A 14,195-nucleotide genomic window follows, 5' to 3' on the forward strand; every position below is an offset into this window, starting at 1 on the left:
TGCTGATTCACCCCTACCCCTGTTCATTGTAGTGGATGACAACCATTATTCTGCTTTCCGTCTCTGTGGATTCACCTATTCTGGATAGTTCATAGAGGTGAATCATATAAAATGTGACCTTTTGCATTTAATGTCTTTCACTCAGCATAATGTTTTCAAGGTTCATCCATGTTATGGCATGTATCATACTTCATTCTTTTTTTAATGGCTGATAATACTCTATTTTATGGATAATATTGTATTTTGTTTATCCATTTGTTGGTTAATGGACATTTAACTTTTCATTTTTTGGCTATTATAAATAATGCTGCTAAGAACATCCATGTACAAGGTTTTATATGGACATTTTATTTAAGTATTCTTGGCTATATACCGAGGAATTGCTAGGCCATATGGTAGTTCTATGTTTAACTTCTGGAGGACCTGCCAAACTATTTTTCACAGTTGCTGTACCATTTTGCATCCCCATCAGCAATGGATGAGGGTTCCAGTTTCTCCACACCTTGGCCAACAGTTATTCTTTTTCATTTTTTAGTAGCCATCCTGGTGGATATGAAGTGGTGTCCATTGTGGTTTTGAGTTGCATTTCCCAATTCACTAATGATGTTGAGCATCTTTTTATGTGCTTATTGGCTATTTGTCTTCTACTCAGATCTTTTGTCTGTATTTTAGTTGGATTTTGTTTACATTTTTATTGTTAATTTGTAAGAGTTCTTTCCATGTTCTGGATACTAGACTCTTATTACATATATGATTTGCAAATATTTTATCTAATTCTATGGGATGTGTTTTTACTTTCTTGATAGTGTCCCTTGAAGCGTAGAATTTTTTTTTTATGAAGTCCAATTTATCTGTCTTCTTCTTTGTTCATTTGTACTTTTAGTGTCGTTATTTAAAAACGCCTAATCCCAGGTCACAATTTACACCTGTATTTGCTTCTAAGAGTTTTATGGTTTTAGCGCTCACCTCAGCATAAAGAAAGCAAAAAATCTCACAACGGCACTAATAAACATCATCATGATAAATGGAGAAAATATTGAAGCTGTCAAGGATTTCATTTTACTTGGATCCACAATCAACACCCATGGAAGGAGCAGTCAGGAAGTCAAACAATACATCCCATTGGACAAATCTGCTGCAAAAGACCCCTTTCAGGTGTTGAAAAGCAAAGATGTTGCTTTGAGGACTAAGATGTGCCTGATCCAAGCCATGGTATTTTCAAGCCCCTCATATGCATGCGAAAGCTAGACAATGAATAAGGAAGACCGAAGAAGAATTGACACCTTTGAATTGTGGTGTTGGCGAAGAATACTGAATATACCATGGACTGCGAGAAGAACATACAAATCTATCTTGGAAGAAGTAGCCAGAATGCTTCTTAGAAGCAAAGATGGCAAGACTTTGTCACACATACTTTGTACATGTTGTCAGGAGGGACCTGTTCCCGGAGAACAACATCACCCTGCGTAAAATAGAAGGTCAGCGAAAAAAGAGGAAGACCCTCAACAAAATGGGTTAACACAGTTGGTGCAACAATGGATTCAAACATAGCAATGATTGTGAGGATGGCACAGGACCAGGCAGTGTTTCATTCTGTTCTACCTAGGGTCACCATAAGTCAGAACTGACTCGACGGCATCTAACAACAACAGCAAAGCTCTTATATTTACATCTTTGATCTATTTTGAGTTAATTTTCATATATGGTATGAGGGGTCCAGATTCATTCTTTTGTATATGGAATCCAGTTGTCCAAGCACCATTTGTAGCTATGACTATTCTTTCTCTTTGAATGGTCTTGCCACCCTTGTTGAAAATCGGTTGGCCATAGATGTATGGGTTTCTTTCTGGACTTAAAATTCTATTCTTTTGAGCTATTTGTCTGTTCTTATGCCAGTACCTCAGTGTTTTGATTATTGTAGCTTTGTTGTAGGTTTTGAAATTGAGACACGTGAGTCCTCCAACCTTATTCTTCTTTTTCAAGATTGTTCTGGCTGTTTTTTGGGATCCCTTGCAATTTGGTATGAATGTTAGGATTAGCTTCTCTACTTCTGAAAAAAGGCAGTGGAAATTTTGATAGAGATTGCAGAGAATCAATTTTGGGTGTATTTCCATCTTAGTAATATTAAATCTCCCAATTCATAAACACAGAATTCTTGCCATTTTTTTTTAACTTTTTTGAACAATGTTTTATAGTTCTCAATATGTCAGTCTTACAGTTCCTTGATTAAATTTGTTTCTAAGTCTTTTATTCTTTTGTATGCTATTGTAAATGAATTATTTTTAAGTTCATTTTTGGATTGTTCGGCTGCTAGTGTATAGAAGTACAACTACTATTTGTGTATTGATATTGTACCCTGCCACTTTCCTGAACTCATTTATTCTGATAATCATCAGTAGATTCTTAGGGTTTTATATGTATAAGATCATGTCATCTGCAAGTAGAAGTAGTTTTATTTCTTTCCAGTTTGGATTCCTTTTATTTTATTTCCTGACCTCATTGCTCTGGCTAGAACCTCCAGTACAATGATGACCAGAAATGGCGAGAGTGGACATCCTTTCTTGTTCTTGGTGTTAGGGTAGAGCTTTTAGTCTTTATCATTAAGCATGATGTTACCTATTGTTGTTTTATAGAAGCCCTTTATTAGATTGAGGAACATCCCTTCTATCCTAGTTTGTTGAGTGTTTTTATCATGAAAGGCTGTTGGATTTGTAAATGCTTTTTCTGCATCTTTTGAGATGATCATGTGTTTGTTTTCCTTTATTCAGTTGATACGGTGTATTACGTTGGCTCCTCACTACCATGTTAATGGCTAGAGCTTTAACCTCCCAGTTTCAGTTTACTATTGGGTTTTTGTTTTGCTTTGTTTTCTTTTTGAAGGGTTGCCCTGTATATGTGCAGTTTAGGAGTCAGCCCATGAATTCAGTGGAGTTTTTATGGAGCTTGTTTTGGTTACTTTCCTGCAGTATTATTTTCTCCTGGATTTCCTCTCAAACTCAGCAATTTGGCAACTGCTGACTTTGAGTTCTGTCTTTTCAGCCTAGTATAACTGCCACTTTCTGTTTGAACTCTATTTCTCCGGGTTGCAATTTGGGAAGTGTCTTCAGGGACAAACAGTTGAGGTGCGTGTGGAACTTGCCTTGTAGGCCTCCCTGTTTTCAAGGATTGTAACTCCTCAATTCTTGAGTGTTGGTTGATCCTACCAAAAACAACAACAACAAAAATGCTTTTAAACAGTGGTATATTTGTTTTCTCTAGCTTTCATGAGGCATTTTATCTTCCTTAAGGCCCCTGGGTGTCACTAAGGTTTGTACTTGACTACGAGGCTAAAGGTTGGCAGTTCAGACCCACCTGGTGGCGCAGCAGAAGAGAGACTTGGCGATCTGCTTCCATAAAGATTACAGCCAAGAAAGCCCTTTGAAGCGGTTCTACTCTGTAACACTTAGTGTTGCCATAAGTGGGAAGCGACTCGACAGCAACGGGTTTGGTTTGGTTTATTTTCTTAAGCCCAAGCCTTTAAGATGAGAGAGAAGCTGGAAGACCTCATTGCCTCCTGTATTGCTGATAATTAAGATAAATACTTAACCTCTCTTACATGGTTTATGAATGTAATTTTATATAATCTTATTTTGTATCAGGAGCCCTGGTGGCACAGTGGTTAAGAGCTCGGCTGTTAACCAAAAAGTCGGCAGTTCAAATTCACCAGCCACTCCTTAGAAACCCTATGGGACAGTTCTGCTGTGTCCTGTAGGGTCACTATGAGTCGGAATCAACTTGACGGCAGCAGGTTTTGTTTTGCATCATGAAAAACAAATGCATGAGTGAAAGAAATCAACAGATTTTTGTAGGAAGGCTTAGTGTAACAGGACATGGTAGTATAAAATTGTTGCACATAATGTTACTAAATTTAAAGAATATTCAACTTCCTTCCGACATTTAATCAGAAATGGAGAAAACCGTATGTATATTTTCACTTGTCATTTGATATGGTGAAAATCTGACTTTGAAAACGATTTATTATCTTAATAAAGCTTTCACAGATTTCTGGATTCTTTTCTAGTGGATTAATGACTTAGAACATGACGATTTGTATGTTTCATGGCCTTCAAGTTGCCGGGAACTTCTGAAGCCGGCATTCCATGGAAACATACCTTTCATAAGGCGTAATTTTCATAACTTGGTAAGTTTTATATTTTGCTAATGTGTATATGTATGTTACAGTTATCAATTTTTTTTTTAATTACCCCGCTCTTGATAAATAAGCATCTGTGTAGTGAAGAAGAAAGTATTTACCTAATGCAACAAGTTTGAGGTGGCACGGCTGACTAGGTACCAAAAGCTGGTAATGTCCATTAACTGCCTCTTATTATTCAGTCCTCATGAACTTTTTAATATCAATATTAAGTTGATTGCTAACTTGTGTATTTTCTCAAAAGAATTTTTGATATAACTTTTCTTTGTTCTATATTATAAGGGACTCATTATTATTATTAAAGTTTAGTACATTTCAGGGAAAAATACATGAATATCACTTTACCATCTGTGCATATAAGTTACTTATTGTAATACTAACTATCCAAACAACATTATGGGAACTTTGAAATTTGTAGAAAACATCTGGGACCTTATTTATTTATTTTTGCATAGGAAGCAAATATCTTATTTCCTCCAGCAGCTTTGAACAAGTAGTTATGATAATTGATAATGCTATTTTTTGTCAGTATTCAGTTTGTTTCCTTTTTAAAAAAATTTATTACAGAAGATCCAGTGAATCATTTAGAATAAGGTATTTAACTACATTAAAACATCCTATATACTTTGCTTCCAAAAAGAGGATGTGTAATCTGATATTAAATTCCATGTATAATTGTTAGATGTTCAGCTTCTAGAAATGCCTCATAAATTCTGAAATTGTTTTTCGTATACATTCTTCATAGTTATTTAGCATACAATTGCCAGAAATTTATAAAAAATTATACCTTAAATTTTACACTTTTAAGTACAGAAATTAGACTAAACTTGAATTTCATAAAAATTGTAAAGAGTTGAAACAAAATAGTAATTGTATACTGTCTACTTTTAGGTTCTGTTTATTGATCCTGCTCAAGGATATACCTTGGATTTTATAAAACTTGCTCAATTATTCTATTATCATGAAGTTCCTCTTAGGTAATTTCCATTTTATAACATTAAATTGACAACTGAAAGAAATCCACTGGTGTTCGTATTACAATATACAGAGTATTAATGTGGGGTTCAGAGCAATATTTAGTTCTAGTGCCTGATACAACATAGTAGTGTGTTGTGAAGTGTCATCTACCCTTATTGCTCTGTTAATCAAAGCCACTTGGTAATCTTGTTTACTCTAACTTTCCTGAGGGGGTAATACGATCGCTTTGGGAACTTATGGATCCATTTCCCTGTGATTGTGTTCAAGCATGTTTTCCCTTTTTTCCCAGAAGAACAGGGTCATTTGATAATGTCACCACCACAGAGAGTTCGACATTTTGCAAGTATCCAATATCTGTAAGGATTTTGGTGAATAGGGATTAAAAATCAAACTTTTCCAAATAATATCTTCCCCTTCTCCTATCCACTAACTTATTCCCTCCATCAAAGCTAATAATTTTTAAAAGTAATGGTTTATTACGGTTCATAAGATAGTTGTGACATTCATGATTTCATCTTCTTTTCCCAGAATTGGTTTTGTGTTCATTCTTAATATAGATGATGAAGTTGACGGAGCAAATGATGCTGGAGTTGCTCTTTGGAGAGCTTTCAACTATATTACAGAAGAACATGATGTATCTCAAGCATTTATTTCCATAGTACATGTGAGTTTATGCAATAAGTATAATTTCTTTAGAATGTATAATTTTCTTGCATTACTATAATAGTTAATTATTATTATAAAATTTCAAAGTTTATAAAAACTATTTTGAGGGTTAATAGAGATGAATTTGATACTTGGGACTCCCTACTGAAGTATACAGTAATCCTCACTTCATAAATTAGGCAACTAAGGCTCTGCCAAAATAAATAATTTACTTAGGTTTACCCGTCTAATAAAGGAAATTAAGTTGTGTACAGGAGTTTAGAGGAAATTGTATTAATAGGAAGTAGTCAGGAGTGAATTCTTGAACTAGGTCTTGAATAAAATCATGAATGAAAAAATCATTGCAAAGTTAAATGTCCTAAATGACAAAAGATATGGACACTTAACCACTACGCCACCAGGGTTTCGTTAACTTGTTGGCGTTGAGTCAATTCCGACTCATAGCGATCTTATAGGACAGAGTAGAAATGCTCCACAGGGTTTCCAAGGAGCACTGGTGGATTCGAACTGCCCACCTTTATGGTTAGCACCCGTTGCTCACCATAGCTCTTAATCACTGCGCCACCAGGGCTCTAAGGCAAAACCAAACCCATTGCCATGGAGTTGATTCTGACTCATAGTCGACCCTATGCATGTGGGAATACCTGCATATAAGATAAAACTTTAGAATTTAAAAGGGAAAGGAATGAATACAAATTCAAAATAATGCCTGCATGGAGGGGTGGGAGGTGGAGGGAGAGGAAAATGGATACCATATAAATACCATATAAATGAGAACCACATAAATCAACATGGTGTTGGTGGTGTTCCATTTCTTACGTTATGTACTTTGTTCATAGGGATTGTTTATTTTATTATTTATGCTTTATAACATATATATTACACATATTCCTTTTTGCTTATCAAATTACATAATAAGAATTTTTAAAAAATATGTAAGAAGATTGAATCTTTTCTAAGAATTTTTGTCAAGATGTTCTGGCTACCTTATTTTGTAATGGAGTATCTTTTATTATCAATAGAATGAAATATCTTATCTCAATGACTTTTCATATGTAAACTTTGCTTTCTTCAAAAATATCATTCTTCTATTTATGTTTTACAGAAGACTAAGGTTTTCACCTTTTTAAGTGATTAAGATTTTAGTACTTATGAATGACAAAGGACCATTGTGAACGGAAAAATTGATCCTTTCCTACTGCTTTGATAAGAATAGGAGAAAATTTGCCCCCAAATTGAGAAGCGTCTAAAACTAACCTCTGTGCTGTAGTTACAGACCTCTGCCTCTTCTTAAAGAAGTAGATTACAAAGTTTACAGTGCAGAGGGAGAACAAAGAAGATGCTAATTCCTTATTATGAAGAATAATATGGGGATTCTGCCAGCCATAATATGAGGAGTGTCTCCGGCAATAACTGCATAAGTGAATTGGGACTAAAATAATAATCTGTGTATCGAAATGCTGTCTGATGGTGCTTGTACTTACAAGTTGTCTCCTCTCCTTGGGAGAGAGATTCTTTCCCTTAGAATGCTTTGATGCTAGCTCAGTGTTCATATTTATGTCTTGCCTCAGTCATCTGCTCAGAGATGCCTTCTCTTTTAATTCAAAGCTTGTCCATTTCCCCCACACCGAGAGCAGTGCCTGGATCATACTAACCAAAAAACCAAACCTGTTGCCATCAAGTTGATTCCGACTTATAGTGACCCTCTGGAACAGAGTAGAACTGTTCCATAGGGTTTCCAAGGAGCACCTAGTGGATGTGAACTGCCGAACTTTTGGTTAGCAGTTGTAGCTCTTGACCACTAAGGCCACCAGGGTTCCTGGGTCATCCTAGAGTATCTGTAGCTATTTTTTTAATACATGTAAAAAAAAAAAAAAAGTAACAACCTACATTATGCAAGTGCATTTTAGAACATTTGAGAATGGGAGAGGAGTGAAGGTGCAGAGAAAATCTGGTCCAGATATTTACTGAAGATCAATCTGAAATAAAAACAAAGCATTTCTGAAATAAGCCATTTAAAAATATTTTACACATACTTTTTTAAAGTAAGGTACATGTCACAGTGTCTAGTTTGACCAAAAAGAATACAACATAAATTTGTTTACTGTATTTCTGAAAGACATACAGTGTTCACAAAAAAATTTATTAGAAGATGTATTGTATGGTTAAAGTTATTTTTATATAAATATGTCTGTGTATATATACATAATTTATATAGTATGCTTTTATATATAAGCATATAAAATATGTTCTTTATTTTACAAATGTATCTACTTACTAAGAGAAAGAAAACTAATTGCTGTAAGATTAAAATTAATTATAATATGTTTATTTCCACAGATGTACCAAAAAGTGAAGCATAAAAAGATACTCACCGTGGACAATGTAAAGAGTGTTCTCCAAACAAAATTTCCTCATGCTAACATTTGGGATATTTTGGGAATTCATTCTAAATATGATGAAGAAAGAAAAGTAAGTTGAGATGAAACTTTCAAAAATAAAATCTAAGAAACATATAGTATAATCTCATGAAGAGATTTATTTCAATACAGTATACTCATAATTTGGATTTTTGTCCCATAGAAAGAAGGGAAATGTTAGACTTTTAAATGACTCATGCCATATAAAGTATTAAAATTACCATTACCACTTGATTTTTTGAAAAGAATGAAAAAAGGTAATTCTCAGAATTGACAGTATAGCTGCTAGAATTTTAAAGGGCATAGTTTGTATTCACAGGAAGGAAGAAATGGAAATCTGAGTTTTTAGACAAATTCTAGGAGAAGAACCACATTTTGGAAAGTGGACATCATTGGTGTTGAATTTCTAAGACTAATATGGATCACATTTTTCTAAATGGATTTTTGCATTTTATAGGAGTTTTTTAAAAAGCACATCTGATCTTGTCACCTTTACATTTAATATCCTTCAGTTATCTTCCCTGGCCTTTAGGGTAAAGTTAAAAATTATTAGCAGTTTAAAGGCCCCACCAGATTTGCTCCCTTTTTAATTCTCCAGTCTCGTATTTCACTACTACTTTCCTGTTGTTTCTGGTCCAGCTACGCTAACGTTCTTTCAAGTTCTTGAATGGGTCAAGCTCCTTTCCATTAAAGGGATTTCACACTTGTCAATGTCAATGCCTATAGACACTTCCTTTCTTTTCATTTTGCTTACCCTTACCCTTTAGCTCTCACCTTGAATGTTGATTTCTCTGAGCTTTTTCTAACCCTCTGAAATACATTATGAAATATATACATATATAAAAAAAATATTGGTCGACGTTAAACCATTTCAGGAGGTAGAATATGATTAAGAACCGATGGTATTGAAAGAAGAAATCCAAGCTGCATTGAAGGCATTGGCGAAAAACAAGGTTCCAGGAATTGATGGAATACCAATTGAGATGTTTCAAAAAATGGATGCAATGCTGGAAGCGCTCACTCGTATACACCAAGACATTTGGAAAACAGCTGCCTGGCCCACCAACTGGAAGAGATCCATATTTGTGTCCATTCCAAAGAGATGATCCACTAGAATGCAGAAATTATCAAACAATATCATTAATATCACATGCAAGTAAAATTTTGCTGAAGATCATTCACAGATTGTTGCAGCAGTACATCAACAGGGATCTGCCAGAAATTCAAGTCAGATTCAGAAGAGGATGTGGAACGGGCGATATCATTGCTGATGTCAGATGGATCTTGGTTGAAAGCAGAGAATACCAGAAGATGTTTACCTGTGTTCTATGGACTATGCAAAGGCATTTGACTGTGTGGATCATAACAAATTATGGATAAAATTGTGAAGAATGGGAATTCCAGAACATTTAATGTGCTTCTATGGAACCTGTACATAGACCAAGAGACAGTCATTTGGACAGAACAAGGGGATACTGCATGGTTTAAAGTCAGGAAAGGTGTGCATCAGGGTTGTGTCCTTTCACCATACTTATTCAGTCTGTATGCTGAGCAGATAATCTGAGAAGCAGGGTTATATGAAGAAGAATGTGGCATCAGGATTGGAGGGAGACTTGTTAACGACCTGTGATATGCATATGACATCACCTTGCTTGCTGAAAGTGGAAAGGACTTGAAGCACTTACTCATGATCAAAGACTACAGCCTTCAGTATGGATTACACCTCAACATAAACAAAAATCCTAACAACTGGACCAATAATCAACATCATGATAAACAAAAGATTGAAGTTTCAAGGATTGCATTTTACTTGGATCCACAGTCAACCTCCATGGAAGCAGCAGGAGTCAAGAAATCAAATGACGTGTGTTGCATTGGGCAAATCTGCTGCAAAAGACCTCTTCGAAGTGTTCAAAGGCACAGGTGTCACTTTGAAGACTAAGGTGTGGCTAACGTAAGCCATGGAATTCTCAGTGGCCTCATGCGTGTGAAAACCGGACAGTGAGTGAGGAAGACCGAAGACTAACTGATGCCTTTGAATTATGGTGTTGGCAAAGAATGTTGAATATACCATGGACTGCCAGAAGAATAAACAAATCTGTCTTGGAAGAAGTACAGCCAGAATGCTCATTAGAAGCAAGGATGGCCAGACTTTGTCTCATATACTTTGGACATGTTATCAGGAGAGACCAATCCCTGAAGAAGGACATCACACTTGGTGAAACAGAGGGTCAGCGAAAAAGAGGAAGACCTTCAACGAGATGGATTGACACAGTGACTGCAACTATGTGCTCAAACATAGCAGCGATTGTGAGGTCGGTGCAGGACCAGGCAGTGTTTCATTCTATTGTATGTAGGGTCGCTATAAGTCAGAACCGACTCGATGGCACGTAACAACTACAACAGAAACGACATTAATTTACTGCATTTGATGCTAACATAATATTCAGTAGTCCTTCACAGTGCTGATTATACTTAACGATTAATTGTTCAATATCTGCCTTCCCACCAGACTCTAACTTCTGTAAGAGCAGGAATCATTTATGTCTTGTTGGATGTTATAGGCCCAGTGTCTAACACAGTGAGTGGAGCATAGTATGTTGTCAGTAAATATATATTGAATGGATTAACGAGGAGGCAAGGCCATTTTCTGAGAGTGACGGGGTGTGTGGTAGGAATGAAACTTCAAGAGAGCAATGATGTTTTAGAAGTTACTGCTCTCAGAACCAGGAAAACAACTAAAGTAAAAGCATATAAAAGAATTTCTCCGATGCTGAAATAAGGAGCCCTGGTGGTGCAGAGGTTAAACGCTCAGCTGCTAACTGAAAAGTCAGTGATTTGAGCCTTCCAGCTGCTCTGTGGGAGAAAGATGTGGCAGTCTGCTTCAGTAAAGACTATAGTCTTGGAAACCCTGTGAGGCAGTTCTGCTGTGTCCTGTAGGGTCACTGTAAGTTGAAATTGACTCAGTGGCACACAACAGCAACGTGATGCTGAAATTGCTGCTAAAATTCTTGCCACGGATTTATGACATTATCAGTCTTTTACATTGTCATTTTTTATAGCAATTCTAAAATGCCCAAGGGTAGAAGTAAAGAAGGTGACTGGATAAAGTAACCTAAGGAAGAAATTTTATAGGTTTTGTATGGCATTAGCAAAAGAAGCCCAACAAGTAGGAGATAAATTAAGCTTTGTGGGGTACAGGTTGCATAGAAATGGAAGTAAGGCCAGGAAGGGATGGTGTCTTAGTCTCCTGGTGCTGATGTTGCGCAAATACCACACGTGTTAAAGAACAGGAGTTTGTTGTCTCACAGTTCTTGAGGCTAAAAGTCCAAATCTGGGTCTCAGCCTTGTTGATTCCTTCTGTGGACCTCTCTCCTAGTTTTTGGTGGCTGCCAGCAATCCTTAGCATTCCTTGCTGCTTATAGATGCATCTACTTCTGTTGTCACATGGCCTCTTTCCCCTGAGTATGTCTCTGTATCTGTTCTGTTCTTTTTAGAAGACATTATTCATAAGTGATTAGGTTTAGGACCCACCCTACTCTGGTATGCCTTTATTAACATAACAAAAGAAAAACCCTGTTTCCAAACAGAGTCATATTTACAGGTATTTCAGCAAGGCCTTTTGGGTGACACAATTCAATCCATAACAGATGGTAAACAGAGACTTGGACAAAAGACTGGTTGTCTCAGTGAGATAGAAAAGCCAGTGTGGTTAGAAATTACAGATTTTTTTAAAGTTATATAAGAATGATTTTCCAAGTAATTATTTCTGAAATGAAAAAGGGTTTTATTCCTTTTTCTACTACTACATTTTCATATAATTTTTTTAAACCTAAAACAACAAATATAACTTTCTTTTAGAACCAAGTTGCATGGTAACATCTCTTTTAATGAAGTTATTTATGGCACTAAGGAAATATAGAAAAGAAATTATTTTTTATGAGCACCCTTAAGATATTCTGCATCACTGGGGGAAGGTGCCAGAATTTCATAGAATGATTATGTAAGCTCATGGAATAGAAACACGGTGAAATTCTGTGTCTTAGGATCCTGTTAGATTGAAAGCAGAAAGTTGCCCAACATTTGTGTTTTAATGTTAGCTGATAGTGTTAATTGTAGGTGTCCTAGAAGTAATTCCATACTTATACATTACATCTATGTTTTTCTTTTTCTTTTCTTTCCTTCTTCTAATAGAAGTGGTCTCTTCTCCGCTTGCCACTAGCTGGTAGAACAGTTCCTATTAAGGCTTGACTTCTACAAATACCAGGTCTCTTAACCTGGCTGGTAGATTCAGAAAGGTGGTAGGAAGAATCACTTCTCATTAGAAAGAAAAACATATTTCTGATGGATAGTCCCCCTTTTATTCATCTGAGCTACGTGCTGAGCTTTTCACTAACTAGTATATGCTTTGTTTTATAAGAAATCCCTTCTGGTTCAGAATAATTATAGCATTTAAAGTCTTTTATAATCCTTGTGTACTGAGGACATTAAGTATATTTAAATAAAATATTAAGAACAGCTAGATAGGAAATGTTCTAGGTACTTATTTCATTTCAATATACGTATTAAAAGGGTTGAAATAGTGTTCGTTGAATTATCTGACTTGTATATGGAGTCATAAAAATGTCATCTGAGTGACACAAGTCTTAACCATCTCCATGCCGTGCTTAAATATTGACATTCAGAACTCATTTTTATTATTTCCTGTTGCCTACTTTCTAAATATATATTGTCTGTAGATATATATTTCATTTCCACCTAGACTAAAAGTATTTCAAGAAAAGGAATATTGTCTTATTATCCTTTTGTATTCCTCAAGTTTTATAGCATGTATCTTAACCCATATCAGCTACGTGAATAAGTATCATTGAACTGAATGAATCTGGGCCAAGAGTTTGGCTTGCATAGTTTCTTCTGTATTGTGAAATAGAATTAGAAATAGACACCTTACTTTGATTTCAAGGGGTTTCTCTTAGCCACAAGCCTAATAAAAAACCTGACCCAAAACTGCAAAACCATTCTAGTTTTGTCTGCAGCTTTTATTAACTTGTTTTCACCCAAATCTGCTTAACTATTCTGTAGCATTGTTCACTAGTTTTTTTCAGGCTTAGAGTATAGTCAGTAACGAACCCATTTAAACCCATCACCTCATGATTTACTGAAAAAGCTGTGTGCATCCTTCACTTCAAAGGGTCTTATGGCTGCAAATATGTAAATAGACTTTCCAGAGCCATAGAAACTTATACTCGTGAAGCAAAAAAAACCCTGTATTTAGTCCTCTGTAAAAACTCCAGTCCCCAGGAACGTTTTTCTTCTCGCAGGGAGAAGTCCTGCCCCAATTTGCAAATTGTTTATAAAATCGTACAGCAATCAGATATTGTGTTATTGTCTTGAGCTAATGCAAAGGTTTGTTTTTAACAGTATTAATATAGTAAATTTAAAATGTTAAGTTTGATTTATAAATGTTCATATGAAAATAATTTCTGTAGAGTGAAATTAATTCTTTTGAACTTTATATTTCTGCAGTGGTCACTTCGGATAGTTTATCAGAATTTTAACTCAATTTATATAGAAAATTACAGGCTTTAAAATAGTCATGAAAATACAGTGATTTACATATATTTTCTCAAACACTGGGTTACAACATTATTAGTATTAGCTTTTATGTAGAATACTGGAAGAAATTTAATTATAGCTTTGAACATTTTAAAATTTTATTTTCTGATTTAAAATGTTCTCGTGTTTATGAATTAAATTTAGGAAAGAATATGAAACCTGCTCATTAATAGATTTTTACAAAGGTTCTAGCATATGTAATAGGAACATTTGCAAATACACGAATCTAAACTTACTTTAGAATCTATAAAATGAATAATTTCATAATTTATCTGATGAAAAGATAACCAGTAACTTTAAATCAAATCTTTTGAAGTATAATT

General features: G+C 35.2%; 1 protein-coding gene across 1 annotated transcript in view; it reads left to right on the plus strand.

Moving 5' to 3' along the window:
* Positions 1-14,195, plus strand: part of UGGT2 (UDP-glucose glycoprotein glucosyltransferase 2) — a 189,255-nt gene that overhangs the window by 94,844 nt on the left and 80,216 nt on the right. The window contains exons 13-16 of the mRNA XM_004371389.2: positions 4,061-4,180; positions 5,084-5,169; positions 5,699-5,834; positions 8,177-8,308. Coding sequence (XP_004371446.1) covers positions 4,061-4,180; positions 5,084-5,169; positions 5,699-5,834; positions 8,177-8,308 — 474 coding nt within the window. The remainder of the gene's footprint in view (positions 1-4,060; positions 4,181-5,083; positions 5,170-5,698; positions 5,835-8,176; positions 8,309-14,195) is intronic.

Source organism: Trichechus manatus, unplaced genomic scaffold (assembly GCF_000243295.1).
Source record: "Trichechus manatus latirostris isolate Lorelei unplaced genomic scaffold, TriManLat1.0 scaffold00013, whole genome shotgun sequence".
Lineage (NCBI taxonomy): Eukaryota > Metazoa > Chordata > Mammalia > Sirenia > Trichechidae > Trichechus > Trichechus manatus.